Here is a 14856-nt window from a genome sequence, read left to right as displayed (position 1 = left end):
TTTTAAAATACAAAATGCATTATTAAATTTTAAAAGGAAAATCAGACGTAAAAAGAAAAAGAAAAAGAAAAAGAAAAGTTAGGAGAAGTGGGATAAAAAAGAAAAGACAAGAGAAACGAAACTAAGGGATCTAAACAGTGGACACAAACACGCGGCGAAGCGAACACCCACAGCCCGGACACCACTGTGAATGACTCTTGCCGACAAACTTACAGACAGCTCACACAGTCTCTCTCTCTTACGTGTAGTTACTGTCCGAAAGGCAGAAATATAAACCATCTTTGTCTTCTTTCTTGTTTCGGTTGAGAGTGCTGTAGTATAACATTTCTTCTAGGAGCTATAATTAATAAATCTCAGTTTGCTTTGAGATTGAACTGATTTTAAATTTAAGATGCATTGCGTTTTTCTCTTCACTACTACTCCACTCTCATCTCCCTTCCTCCTCGCCACTCCTCTTTAATTAATTAAACTCCTTCCAACCCTGTCCTCGATTACCTAATAGCAGCTGTCGCTGCTGCCCCCCTCCCCAACAAAAACCAAGCAAATTAGAGAGTGAATTAAGGCGTTGGTTTGTCTTCCAGTTTAATTTGGAATTGGCCATCAATCTTTCTTTCCCTTTTCTTCTGCTCTTAATCTGTTTCGGTTTTCATATTAATTTAGTTCTCTGGCTAGCTTGGATTTTGATAATCTCTCTCTCTCTCTCTCTCTCTCTCTCTCTATATATATATATATATATATATATATATATATATATATATATATGTGTGTGTGTGTGCGCGTGCAAGAAATGGAAACATAAATTTGGGGTTGCTTCCTTCTTTTGCCCGCGTATAATTATATATATATATATATATATAAAAAATCAGCGAAGAAATCGCCAAAATAGTAAGCTTGATGGGCCTCTCTTACCAGTCAATCAGTTTCTCCATCTCTTCGCTTAAATGAATTGGTCGATTGAGTTGCCCGCAGCCCGCTTCTCTCTCTGCCTAGCTAGCTAAGAAAATTGAATTCACTGAAAAACAGGATACCGCTTACTCCTACCACTACTACTAAGTAGTATCATCGTCATCGTCATCGTCATGATGGACCTGAGTGGTAAAAAAAGCGCAACGCGGTCTGTGTTGGTGCCTTCGACAACTCATCAGCGGCAGCACTCCAATCTTGAACGCTTTCTTCAATGTGTAACTCCAACTGCTCCTCCTAAATTCCTTCCCGAGGTAATCTGCCCTTTAATTCCATTCTTCTTTTCTTTTTCTTTCTTGTTTAATTGAATCATTTCTTTCCTTATTTTTTTTTCTTTATAAACTAGTAGAAATTAACACAAGGGTTGGTAGGGTTATTCGATTGCAAATTCATAATCTAATGGTAAGTTACCATTAGGCCTAAATCTTCGTTTTTTGAATTTGTTAAATACACATGAAAACACACACGCACGCATTATTTCTTTATAATTATTCCTTTTTTTTTTTTTTCTCTTTTTGGCTTTTGTCTTTTGCTTGTGTCTTCATGAAGCAAAAACTAAAAAAAAAAAACAAAGTATAAGAAAAGCAATGCTGCTGTTAAATTTGATCTCAGTCGTCGCTTTGGGGGAAAAACCGATTACCTTTTCTTTTTATTCTTTCCTTTTCTTTCTTTTCTTCTTTCTTTCGGGAAAAACCTGGCAAAGTATTGACCTAAATAAGGGGCGGCACTTAAAAAAATAAAAAATTTATATTTAGAGTTTTGATATTTTACATGAATTTTGTTTGAAACAATATAAGATTATACATTTTTTTTAAAAATATGAAGTATAATTATTTTATATTAAAAAATTTAAAAACAATCCATATAAATATAAATTATTAAAAAATATTAAAAAATTAAAAAACAATCCATGTAAATATAAATTATTAAAAAATATAAAATATAGTATAATTATTAAAAAGTAATATAATTATTTTATATTGAAAAGTAAAGTGTAATATAATTATTTAATATTAAAAAGTTAATATAGATATTATAAAAAAATATTAAATATAATATACTTATCTTATATGTTATATATAATTATTACAAACCAAAAATATTATAAAACAATTAATGCAGGAGTAGATTATAAAAAAAATATGAAATTAAGTATACATAAATTATTTTTATATTTTTTAAATTTATTAAAAAATAAAAAAAATTCATCTAAATTACACCGGTTACCCGTATTTTTAGTTGACCCGGTGAATTGCACAAGATCAGAATTTTATGATTTGAAACCCGGTCAATTTTCCAGGTAAACCTATTAATTTACTCCTATTATTTTACTTACTGTCTCTGACTCTGTGGTGTTGTGGGCCTAACTAGATTGATATTATTTGTCGGGTTGTACTGGACATAGCCCATTTTCATAAGGGTCTTATCCAGTTCTATACCGTACCTGACGGATGCCGCGAATATCCTGTTTCTCTATATTTTATAAAGATTTTTATATCACGATGAACTGTCCCTTTCTTTAATTTTCTTTTCTTTACACACAGCCACGTGAATGATTTGCCATGTGTTTCCCGTTGCTGAAACTTGGTACTCCACCACAGACCAAACAGATAAATGTAGTATTTATTACTTTATTTTATTTTATTTTCAATTTTATTCCTTTTCATCTTGATGTCATGCCTCATCGCCAGAGAGGAAGAAAATCTCTCTATCTCTCTCTCTCTCTCGACCAAGGTCAAAATGTTACTCTACGTGCTTTTATTGTAGCATATGGTCCCCGGTCCCTGGTTCCCTGCCATGGATAATGGATGGATCGGTAGTGGGATTAAGGAATCCTTTCATTTCAGGCAGCCATGCATTCATTTTTCAATTTCAAACATGGTCCCATAGCACATGTACTCTTGTGGTGTTGTTTAACCCCAAGATCTTTGGTGAGTTAATCGATTCCATTCATGGACATGAATTAAAAGGGGACTAATAGCATGCTTCTCACTTAAGTTGCAGGTTTTTTTTTTTTTTTTTTTACATTAAAGTCCCATTATATCCATCTGGGAGAGTAATCTGGTCAATCAATTGTATGCAAGTATGCCAAAAAGACCAAAAAGATGAGAAAGAAAATTTTAAAAAAGAGAACAATATTTTAATTTGAACTCTAAAAAATGTTGCCATAAGACATTACACTCCATGTTAGATTATCTTTCCTTGGGAAGTAAGCCTTGAACATGCGCTTTTAACATTAAGTACCGTTGTCGTTTCAAAATTTGCTTTCTTGAATACTTTGCAGAGCTGCATTCGTGATCTAAATAGCTTATGGCAACCACCTGGTACTAAGGATATGGTTGAATATTTCACTTTGGGAGATTTATGGGATTGCTACGATGAATGGAGCGCATATGGTGCTGGCACCCAAGTAGTGTTGAGCAGCGGTGACACCATTATGCAATATTATGTCCCTTACCTGTCAGCCATTCAGATTTACAGCAATAAGTCGGTGGTGGCTTCCAGGTTTTGTAACCTTTTTTCTATTCATCTTTTATCTACCAAGATTCAGCTGATAGCAGCTCCTTTGTCTCTGATGATTTGCGGCAGTTAGGTTGAGCTACCGTGCTTTTCTTCTTGTAGGGACTCAAGAGAGTATAATGATGTTGTCGAATTTGAAAGTGATTCTTGGAGCGATGACAGCATGAGTGATAAACTGTCGAGGTCGCTAAGCAACAATTCCAGCAAGACATGGGATACCATTTCTGAAGATTCAAGCTTTGACCATGAGGGTTCTTTGTCAATGAGGGATAAGCTTGGCTCTCTGTCCTTTCAGTACTTCGAGATATCTTCTCCTTACTGGAGGGTTCCACTTTTAGAAAAGGTTACATTTCCATTTAGCACAAAAAGCCCTATAAATCCCTATAGAATGTTGTACTTTTATGTTTATTGCTATGCTAGGTACATGCCTTTCTGATTTTTTATTCCTTCTCAGATAACTGAATTAGCCAGGAATAAGCCGGGATTAATGACACTCAAGAATGTGGATCTTTCTCCGGCGAGTTGGATGGCTGTTGCTTGGTAAAATCGATTGGTTTCCTTAATGCATTTTATCCATGGTTATCTAGCATTTGTAGTCCAACTCCAACGTTTTTCCTTTCCATAACAAGGCTATACTAATTGTATGGTCTTGATTGTTGATTAGGTACCCCATATATCACATTCCATCTCAGGGAAATGAGAAGGACCTGTCATCATGCTTCTTGACTTATCATACACTTTCATCATCTTTCCAAGGTATCCTACTATCTTGCACCTTTTATTTATTTCCAGATTTTTGTCTGGATTTTCGAATTTCAAAGAATAAAGCATCTTTATCCTAATTCTTCTGAGTCTCATTTTTTATCACAGTTATTCAAAATGACATGGAATTGACTGATATGAACTTTCCTGGGGTAGCACAGTTTCAACTTCTTGCACTCTCATTTTTGTGTTTTATAACATCCCATGCTTTACAATGTAGACCAAAAACAGTGCAATTTATAATGCCTTTCTGAATATTGATGTAAACAGGTATCATGAGATTAGGACTTGTAGGAATGAAAATCAGGACATGATTGGATTGTAAAATGTTCCTCATGCTTCAGTTCAAATAAGTAAAAGAAACCTGAGACACCTTTTTTTTTTTTCCATACGAAAGATATACCTATTCCTCAAGTGAAGGGAATTTTGAAGTTAGGTGAAAGTATTTAGGTAACGTTTGGGAATGCGGTTCAACTTGCGTTCCCAAAAAATTTGAATTTTTTTTTTTGCTAAAATTTAATATGGTTTGTACGTTTTGGATCGTTTTGATGTGCTGATGTCAAAAATGATTTTTAAAAAATGAAAAAAACATCATTTGCATGCATTTTGGCATGAAAAATTATTTGAAAAGCACCCGCAACCACACTGCCAAACAAGCTCTTAGTCTTGTAGCACAGAGATAAAACTCAGGGGATATTGGAAAGCAATTTTATTTTTCATCATCCCCCTAACAACCAGATGGTGCTTGGAAACTGCTCAATCTTGTCCTACAATCCTTCACTTATGCTGGACTTGTGAAATTTGTTTGAACATTGCATGAATAACCTTGAAGTTGCAATTTATCCATATCAATTTCAAAATGTTTTTCTCACTCCGAGGATACATAAATATTGTGTTACCACTTATCAGAATACAAACTAATCATTCTTCTCTCCATTTTGGGCCAGCTGGCAAATCCTATAGCCTACCATGTTACGTCCAGCATTGACTTCACCAATTTCCTCCACAACTTACAACTTACTGATGTCTATTAGTGTAGTACCTGAAGAAGCATTCAGAATCCCCTAGAGAATTTAGGTCACCATAATTGATTGTTGGGCCTAATCTAGCCATCTTTGCAGAGCTTGTTGGTATCAGATCCCATGAATCCATACCATCTCGTATCTAGTACATATTTGTAACTCACGTGACATATAATTTATGTGGCTTTGTTTGATTTTGTTGGATGGCTCTGGTTCTGGTTTAGCTCACTGCTCTTTGCTTCAATGCCTATCCATTGCCAAGGAGCTTTTGGATTTGATTTGTTCCATGGCCTTTCAGATCAATTCTCTCAATGCTATCCATCTATTTTAGAGAGAGTTGTTGTCACCTAATGTTTAACAAGTATCTCCACCTTTGTTGGCCTTTGCTTCTGCAGATTGCGTCAATGAGGATGGAGAGGGAAATGTCTGTATATCCCTTCCTCCATTCGGTCTGGCCACATACAAATTGCAAGGGAATCTTTGGATAAATCCAGAGACATCTGATGATGAAAGAATGATTTATCTTGAAAGTGCTGCTGATTCCTGGTTGAAGCAGCTAAATGTCCACCATCATGATTATAGCTTTTTTACCAGCTGCCAGTACACCATGTAAATTAGTTTGTTCTCTAACTTGTTTCCCTCCCACCTAGGTTTGTTTTTCTCCAGTGATCCAGCAACCACCATGAAAACAGTCCCTCGTTGGCAGTTCTGATATTAACGTATAACTTTATTATGCCCGCCTACTTTGGATAGGCATACATGTAAAAGGTTTCAAAGTTAAATGTAGTTTGAAGAAGCCATGAAAGCGGTTCCCCAGTATACAATGGCTTGTTGATCCAGAAAGTTTTGTTAGAGGGGGAGTTTGTTTTGTGGACTGAGTTGGTTTCCTTGGCAAAGAGGAAGAAGAGACTTAAAAAAATGAGAGTTTGTGGATCGGCAGCTTAGTTTCAGGATGTCCATTTTCTTAATTTCTTATTATCTTGTAATCTGAGCTTTGTATCACAAGGATCTGTTGCTAGTTTCTAATGTGCAAAAGTGTTGTAAATGGATTTGTTCTTTCTTTCTGTTTTAGAATTTGCACTGGCTACTTGTGTGATAAGCATGTGCATGTATATCACACAAAATCTATAAGTGAATGGATGGGGTGGAGAAGTGAGATTGTCTGTGTGCCTGTCTATCTATATTCGAGAATCAAATGATAATGAAGTGATACATGAGGGCTTTGCCGTTCCTTTTTCAATCATATTCCACTCTTGCAGCAGGATTAAGCGTGGGTTTAGTATTGTGTTTCTTGCAGCTTGATTAAGTTCGGGCTTAGTTGTAGTGTACAATGGTTTTTTTTTAAATTGAAAATGTATTAAATTAATATTTTTTTTATGCCAGCACATCAAAATTGAAAAAAAAAACATCTTAAAAAAAGTAAATCAATTTAATATTTTTTTTCAAATAAAAAACAATTTAAAATCAAACTAAAAACTAATCTCTTACCTCTGAAAGTTGAATATATTTTTCGTCCGGTGGAGTGTCCATTTGTTTTGAGTTTGTGAGAATGAAAACTGTGAAGCTTCCTCTCCTTTATTGGAAAGTTTCGGCTCTTTCACAAATAAGCAGAATTCAAAACCGAAATTCCTTATATTCTCCCACCATTTCTTAAACCCTAATATTACTTGAAGAAGACACTTTTTTAGTTTTTTCAATGTGTTATATATGTTTGAGATGAAATGGAGAAATGGGTAATATATTTGGGGTCAATACTTAAATAATTATAAGTAAATACTGATATAACTGGGATGATTTTATTTCCATATATTAATTGTTATTAATTTATGGAAATAAATATATCAATGATATAAGTAAAACTCTTCATGTAAATCATAGAAGTGAAAAGGAAAAGAAGGGAGGTAGTAGTGGGTAATAATAGCAACAAGTAATATACCTGGTTCCCCCCTAAACCCCATCACCAACCCCTAAGCCATACTGTACTGTACAGGACAGAGTAGACGCGAGTTGCTATTGAATTCAAACGTATTCTATCCAACAAGAAGAAGATGGGAGGCCCAAGCAAAAAGCAAAAGCAAACAAGAAGCTATCTCTTCTCTTCTTCTCTCGAGCAAACAGTAAACATACAAAACAAAGCAGCTAGTAGCCTAGTAGTAGCAGTACCATTACTTATTATTATTGCAATAACATGATTTTATTGCTTGCTTGATTTCTTTCCAGTAAATACCATCTTGCTTACATAAGTTAGCTTCTCCCCATTTCCCTTGTTTTTGTTCTTTTCCACTCTAGTAAGTCAGCCAATCTCAGATAAACAATAACACCTCTCTACTCTTAGTTTCTTTATGTTTTTCTTATGTTGCTGACCAAATCATTTCATTGACTGGAAGCAAAAGGGAAGGGAAGTCGGTGATCATGTGTTCCGTGGCAGTGATATTCGGTGGTGGCTTTGTTTCTGGCCTGCTCACTCTTGTTGCTTTACAAGCTCTGGGTGTTTACTTCTTTATTAAAAGATTGAATCGAAAGACTCATCTTCAACCACAACAACAAGCATCACATTCTTCTTCTCCTCATCAAGACCTCGATCCCCAACAGTCCCTTTATTATGCCTTTAACAAGAAGGTCTCTTTATTATCTTTCAATCTCTACTGACTAGCTTCTTACGTTTACTTCTTTGAATTCTTGTCAAAATGCTACTTTTTCTTTTTTTATTTATATATTGTGAAAGACTGATACTTTCTTCTTATATTAGGACTGATTTACTTTTGTGACTTAGGGAATTGTCTGGGTTCTTGAATCAGATAAGGTTCCCGGGAATTGGCCTGTGGAAAAAGTACCAAAAGATCAAAAGAGGAAAAGGGAGATCCTTGAGGTTACTCCCATTCGAAAACATGCAAACATCAAGGACAGGTCACTTATTTTGACAGATTCAGGTGGTTCACATAGAGCTATCCCTTTGACAGGTTGTGTGATAGAAGCCGTTTCTGCTACAAGCCTTCCCTCAAGAAAATGGTAAATATTGTCTTCATGAGACTCTTTGGTTAGTTACTATTACATTGTACAGTTTCACACATTCTAATTATTCAGTTGCCTTTTTAATGCTTTCTGGGATTTGTTTTGCTATTGACAAGTAAAGGACCAAAGACGTCATGCCTCCTACTTCTCTGTGTGTAAATTTTGGCTTAGAATTTCTTGTTGGAAAAGGAACTTCAGCCTGACAAATCAGTATGATTATTTCTCATGCACAGCTCCTTTTAGTGGTCGCAACCATCAAGATTCCCATAACTGCATAAAATGTTGCCAAAGTAATGGTCAGTGCCATTAAAGTGACCACATATGTTCAGGATATCAACTTCTCTCGTCATTTGTAACCAGTTTGACCAGGGCTGAAATACTCGCTTTTAAAAACCATACTGAAATTCCTTATTACTCAGCTCAGTAGAATCGAATTTTGCATTCATTTAGTGTTGGAAATATCCGCGTTACATAATGCTGTTACACATAGCTTAATAAGTTATGTAGTCTTTTTCACCCTTGATATAAGTAGAAACATGACTCATCTCTAATGCTATCACAGGGCCGAAAGATTTCCGATAAAAGTGGAAAGCAAAACTTCACCAATATATAATGCAAGTAAGACAGTGTTTATTTTTCTTGAGACGTCCTGGGAGAAGGAGTCATGGTGCAAAGCCCTGCGTCTTGCTTCAAGTGATGACCAAGAAAAACTCAACTGGTTCACCAATTTGAATGAAGATTTCCACCGTTATTTGACATCCTTAAATACAGGATACCCTTCATTTATGAAACCTTCAGTTGGGTTCTATGCTGAGCCAATAGATAGGGCTAGTAGTAGGCTTGATGGTTCTGAATCGAAGGTTCTCCTGTTTTGGAAAAAGCTTGCCAGAAAGGCATCAAAGACTAGTGTCGAAAATAAGGTGACTTCCTTGTTAGGCCGTGAAGAGAGAAAGATTAATGATAAATATCATCCATCCCAGGACCCAGCTTTTGCTGGTAGTGTGGGAAAGAATGCTCCAACATTAAAGGATCCTATCATCTCTGAAGAAGAAAATGTAGCATTACCTTCACCGTCAACCTTTTCTCGTGCATCAAGCCAAAGCCAGATCTCCACCATTTCTAATACAGACACTGATGAAAAGTTAAATATTGATGAGGGATCACTCTGCTGGAATTTGATTATTTCTCGGCTCTTTTTTGATGCCAAAAGCAATGCCAAGATGAAGAGTTTAGCGCAAGCATGGATTCAGGTCTATTATTTCCCAAATTATATCCAACAGAACTTATGCTTGTCCATTGATGCATGTTAGATTCTGCTATGTGTAGATGATGCTTTTGCTTGTAGTTTTATCATCAGCAGCGTGTAGCAATGTTGGGATTGGGCTATCAATTAATTTCCATTTTGATGTAAATGCACTTAGAAATATAGCCTCAATATAGGTTCTGTTGCGTACTCATGCTCTAGCCTTCGCTAATTCCAAATGCTTGGACTTTTTGCTTGTGCCCTGACATAGTAAGTAGATAGAACTCTTGCAACAGTGAATAAATCCTGCTTCCTTCAGAACTTAACTGTGGTCAAAGGGAGGAAATCCCACAGGCTAGGTGAAGATATTTCAAATTATTGCACGTAATAGGTGTTCTTTGAAGAATATGCTTATGCTTTTTTTCTGTTTTTTAGATTTAGATGTACTCAGACATTTTTCTTTCCTAATTTGGGATAACAGGGAACATTGTCCAATATGAGGACCCCCAGTTACATTGGTGAAGTCATATGCACTGATCTAGAACTTGGAAATCTTCCACCATATATTGATGGTATTAGGGTTCTTCCTACAGACATGAACGAAGTATGGGCATGGGAATTTGACATCGAATATTGTGGTGGGGTGGTGCCAGGTATTGAAACAAGACTGGAAGTTCGTGACCTAGTTATGGAGAAAGGTGTGGTGAATACAGACTCAGGATCCAGCTCTATTAGGGATGTTTCTTCAGACCTTCTGGAAGGTTTTGAACATCTTGGAGAGCAGTTGAATCTTTCTGAAGGGACTGTCGATTCACATGAATGGAAGGATGAGGGTAATACTAAGCCTGGTAAGTAATTCTTTACTGATTTACGTTTTGTATGCTCGTTTGCTAGCTAATGCTTTCGAATGCTATAAACTCTGATGCACAGAGATAAAAGCCTTATATGATTGTAAAGTTGCAATCAAACTTTCGTAGTGATTCTGCAATAGGATTTCATGCCTTTCGAAGAGTCTGATGAGTTTCTTTGGCTGTCATACGTGAGAAACAAAATACTGGAATGCTGCTAACTGCTTTTCAACTTTATAGTTAATTCAGACCATATTTGTGTTGATATTATTTGAAATGATAATGGTATGCATGCACTTGGATGGATGCATTCACTCATGCAAACAAGATAACATCAGAGGATTTCAATGCAAACCAATTCTAGGATCCTGCTCTTTCTTACCTGGAAAGCCGTAAATGAGGTCAAACTTTCTCAAGGGATGTGCTTGTTTCACATTTCTCTGTTCATGCAGGAAATGAATTGGTGTCTTTCCATTAATGAACATTGCATATATCCTCTAAAGAATTGTGGCTTTGTAGACAGAAACAAAACTACGAGGATGGGATGGTTATCTGCTTATCCTAGTCAAGATAGGTGCATGACATACATGGCCATTGAATTATCCTGGTCCATGCAATATCATCTTGAATTAGGAATCAAGGAGGAGGTAGACCTGTGTCAAGATGATAAAGATGTACTATTCCTTTATTCCACTTATTGCAACGGGATTCTTTATTCCACTTATTGTAACAGTGTTAATGATTAATGCTTTTATTCGTTGTTGGTTTGGACATTAGGAATTGTTAATTGACTGATTTAATGAAAATCCACAATAAACAATACCAATTGACTCTCTTCTTTTCTTGCTACAGATAAATTAAAGGACTCTAAAAGTGGTGCATCAACATCAACCGATTTATCTAGGTGGAAGTCCATTCTTAATTCTGTCGCGAAACAGGTTCTGCAGGTTTGTAAAAAACCTTTTTCTGTATGTCTAGAGTGTTTCTACTTGTTTATGAAGACGCATGTATCCTTATTGGATGGTGTTTCTCCCTTGAATTAATGTGAATTCAATAGTAGCATTTGCCTGTAATTCAGTATCTTAGTTATGTTACTATCATCGACACTGATATACATTTGTTTCCCACGTTTTTTTTCAACCATTGGTTAGATGAATCCTCGTGACATGACTCCTGCTATAGCTGTATAATGAGAATAGTATTCAAACATAAAAATTTGCCATTTCTGTTGTTGGCCCTTCAAGCCGGAGTCAAAATCATGTGGCTAGCATTCTCTTATGTTTCTTACTTCTTCATTCCCCATCAGTTGTGCTTGGCATGGCCTTTTTTTTTTCCTCATAAGGAATATTGGATCTACGATGCTTTCTTCTATTCATTTGCCTCTATTTCAACATCCTATTTTGTAGGGAATCTACTTCCTATGTTTATAAGACCACCTTAACCATGCAAAATTCATCATTGTAAAATTTGCAAATTGATTTTAACGGTAAATTATTTCCTGCTTGGTTGAAAACTTGGAAAAGAAACTAATAAGAATGATAAAAGATTACTTAGGATGGTCACAAGAGGTGGAACCATACAGATGATGCATTATGGTTTTAAGAAGCGAGTCCTGTCTATTTCATATTATTACATGTATTGAACGATTTGGAGGGTACATGCAGAAGTCTCCTTAACTAAAAGTGAAATTGCCCAGTAACTATTTCATATCATCGATTGCAGGTGCCACTTTCATTGTCAATAAGGGTCGCATCTCTTCGTGGAACGGTGAGATTACATATTAAGCCACCTCCTTCTGATCAGTTATGGTTTGGCTTCACATCCATGCCTGATGTGGAGTTTGAGTTGGAGTCTTCTGTTGGGGAACACAAGATCACCAGTGGACAAGTAGCTTCGTTCCTGATTAATAAATTTAAGGTGTGGAACTTCCTTGTTTCATAGGACTACTCTTCAGTATTTTTTTTTAAAAAAACTTTCCCTCAACACAAACGCAATCATCACTTGGGTCGCTACGTTGCTTGACAGGATGTCTGCATTAATGAGCATGCAGCTCTAAGTACTTCATTTCCCTTTCTCAATGTTTATTGCAAGCAGTTCCGTCATTTCAGTGAATCATATTCTGATTAAATTACTTACGACTATTTATAGCGTGTGTGATTTTTATGTTCACCGATGGAAGCATTTTATTATCACAACTCCAAACCCCTGTATTTGCCTTTGCTTTTTTTTGCTTTGGAATAGTTTAGGACTCTTGCTTGTCATATGCGAGATTGACACTTCACTGAGACTTCCTTTTATATTATCAGTTTGTCAATTGTGATATTCCATCAGAGTGCTTTTAGTTTGCAGCTCATGTTTGGGGTTTTAGGTACTTTTATGGAAATAGGATAGGATGAATGATAGATGGAAGGTAGGTTCATCTGATGCAAGTCTCAATAATGCAGGCTGCGATCCGCGAGACGATGGTTCTCCCAAACTGTGAAAGTGTTTGCATCCCCGGGATGTTAGCAGAGAAGAATGACTGGGTCCCTCGAAATGCTGCTCCTTTTATATGGATTAATCAAGAAGCCGCTAGTGATAATGACATTGAACTTGAGCTCTTGAACTCCCAACTTGATGCAAAAACCAATATTGAAGTTAGCAGAGGAACCTCACTTGATCATCCAGAAAGCAAGCATCAAAAAGCTGAAAATGTTCAACAGTCATTTTCTGATTATTCAGATGCATTGCCACGCGCATTAAGCTCTAACAAGCCATCAATGAAAAATGACAAATCATCGCAAGATCTAACAAGTCCTTTGTTGACAATCAGTGAAGCACAAGAAACTGGCCGAGGAAGCAGTGGATATATCTCGGAGAGTCAATCACTACTGTCTAGGTCTCTTCTAACTCTGGAGAAACAGACTCATGCTGTTGAAGAAATACCTAAGAAAATGGGAAGAAGAGCGAAGATGCTTGATCTAGGGAAGAAGATGGGGGAGAAATTCGAAGAAAAGAGGCGGCATATTGAAGAAAAGGGAAGGAACATCGTTGACAAGATGCGAGGACCATGAAAATGCAAAACAACTAGAGATTGTTGGGTGAGACAAAATGGTGTCAAGTGCTTTTGTACTCATAGTGGAATGAAGGCATCGATTAATTCACATAGATGATTCTGTTTTGTGGTGCTGAAAAGTCCTTGGGTACAGATATTCATTCATGAAGAACAGGCTACAATAGTGCCCGTATAGAAGAGCAACTCCAGACCTTGATTTTATGTAAATAGGACTTTGTTGTGGGAGTGACATGACTAGTTAGAGTAAGGGGTTTTAATAATGCTTTGTTTTATTTTTTTCATTATTTTTTTTTAATTTTATTATTAAATATTAATTTTATTTTTTATTAAGTTATCACACTTATCATGTATTTCACAAGTTAATTGATGTGTTAACCTGATTGATTAAATTTTTTTCTTTTTTAAATTAATATTTTTTAATTTTATTATTTAATATTAGATTAATTGAAGATTATATTTCAATATTAAAAGTGGCGCTAACAAAAGAGGTTTGGTTAAGCTTCCTTTTGGAGGTTTTTTCTTTTCTCTCATTTTATAGAAAAACACTTATAAACTTACAAAAAAACAATTTATTTGGATTTTGATCTTTTTTAAAGTTTGGAATTTTTTCAATTTCATCCCTGAAAATTTTGTTGAATTTGATTTTTTTATCCGATTTGATCCCTTTTAATTTTATTGCATTCTTTTATTCATATTTTTTTTATTAATTATTTTGATTTGAGTGCTATATTCATATCATTTTCTTGATTTATTTTTTTAAATTGTGCCTCAATATTTAATTTTATTTGGTTTTTTATGTAGTTTTGGTCCTCATTTTTTCAATAACTTTTTTTTTATCATTTTCTTAGTTTTTTTTTTTGTTTTTCAATTTCACCCTTAGTTATTTTCTTTTATTTTTTAATATTATGATTGGTCTGCATTATTTGGGTTTTAAATTGTTTTACAATTATATATTTTACTTTTTTATTTTTTTCATGGTTATCTTCTAACACGGTAGTTTTTTATTTAAGATTTGAATGTTTTTTTTATATTATTTTAATTTATCCTTTGACATTTGGTTATTAATTCTTTAGCTTCATTGTTTTTTATATATTTTTTTTAGTTATTATGATTTTACTTTCGAGTAATAAGTTGATCAAGTTAACCATAGTTGTCTTAGATTTTATTTTTCTTGTTTTTTTTATGAAATTGATTTTTTAACATTTTTATACTTTAATATTAGATTATTGATCCTTAAATTATGTGATTTTTTTATTGTTTTTTTTTAAAAAATTAAAGGGCTATTTTGAATATATACAGGGGGAGGCTTTGAGAATTAAAAAAAAAAAGAGGAAATAATAAGAAAAGGAAAAAACAGCCAGAGCAAAACTCGATTTTTTTTAGCACACACCCGCTCTTTAATGAACGCAGCGCCATGAGGAATAAAAAGTC

The 14856-nt window shown here is 35.0% G+C and overlaps 2 protein-coding genes across 4 annotated transcripts; both read left to right on the top strand.

Moving 5' to 3' along the window:
- Positions 1–211: 211 nt before the first annotated feature.
- On the top strand, positions 212–6312 carry LOC18107913 (uncharacterized). Of its 3 annotated transcripts, none has more exons than XM_052448850.1 (6): positions 212–1217; positions 3248–3468; positions 3586–3826; positions 3938–4023; positions 4148–4239; positions 5663–6312. In XM_052448850.1, exons 1-6 carry the CDS (start codon positions 1080–1082, stop codon positions 5878–5880), a joined length of 996 nt encoding a protein of 331 aa, XP_052304810.1. In that variant the 5' UTR covers positions 212–1079; the 3' UTR covers positions 5881–6312. The 3 variants fall into 3 exon arrangements, with proteins under 3 accessions (XP_052304810.1, XP_024445798.1, XP_024445797.1); XM_024590030.2 differs by lacking the exon at positions 212–1217 and adding an exon at positions 2391–2697; XM_024590029.2 differs by lacking the exon at positions 212–1217 and adding an exon at positions 2704–2894.
- Positions 6313–7230: 918 nt separating this feature from the next.
- Positions 7231–13814, top strand: LOC18107912 (uncharacterized). Its single transcript, XM_024590782.2, has 8 exons — positions 7231–7555; positions 7655–7886; positions 8041–8276; positions 8842–9529; positions 10004–10370; positions 11223–11317; positions 12093–12287; positions 12815–13814. Exons 2-8 carry the CDS (start codon positions 7680–7682, stop codon positions 13421–13423), a joined length of 2397 nt encoding a protein of 798 aa, XP_024446550.1. The 5' UTR covers positions 7231–7555; positions 7655–7679; the 3' UTR covers positions 13424–13814.
- The last annotated feature ends 1042 nt before the right edge of the window (positions 13815–14856 follow it).

The sequence above is a fragment of the Populus trichocarpa genome, chromosome 18, assembly GCF_000002775.5.
Source record: "Populus trichocarpa isolate Nisqually-1 chromosome 18, P.trichocarpa_v4.1, whole genome shotgun sequence".
In the NCBI taxonomy this organism is placed as follows: Eukaryota; Viridiplantae; Streptophyta; class Magnoliopsida; order Malpighiales; family Salicaceae; genus Populus; species Populus trichocarpa.
This window is presented reverse-complemented; position numbering and strand designations above follow the sequence as displayed.

Excerpts from the sequence above, each read along its gene's own strand:
- LOC18107912 (XM_024590782.2), top strand. The coding sequence starts at position 7,680 with ATGTGTTCCGTGGCAGTGATATTCGGTGGTGGCTTTGTTTCTGGCCTG. Across the intron at positions 9,530-10,003 it reads TAGCGCAAGCATGGATTCAG|GGAACATTGTCCAATATGAG; the intron begins GTCTATTATTTC and ends TTGGGATAACAG. Across the intron at positions 11,318-12,092 it reads TCGCGAAACAGGTTCTGCAG|GTGCCACTTTCATTGTCAAT; the intron begins GTTTGTAAAAAA and ends CATCGATTGCAG.
- LOC18107913 (XM_052448850.1), top strand. The coding sequence starts at position 1,080 with ATGATGGACCTGAGTGGTAAAAAAAGCGCAACGCGGTCTGTGTTGGTG. Across the intron at positions 1,218-3,247 it reads CTCCTAAATTCCTTCCCGAG|AGCTGCATTCGTGATCTAAA; the intron begins GTAATCTGCCCT and ends AATACTTTGCAG. Across the intron at positions 4,024-4,147 it reads AGTTGGATGGCTGTTGCTTG|GTACCCCATATATCACATTC; the intron begins GTAAAATCGATT and ends ATTGTTGATTAG.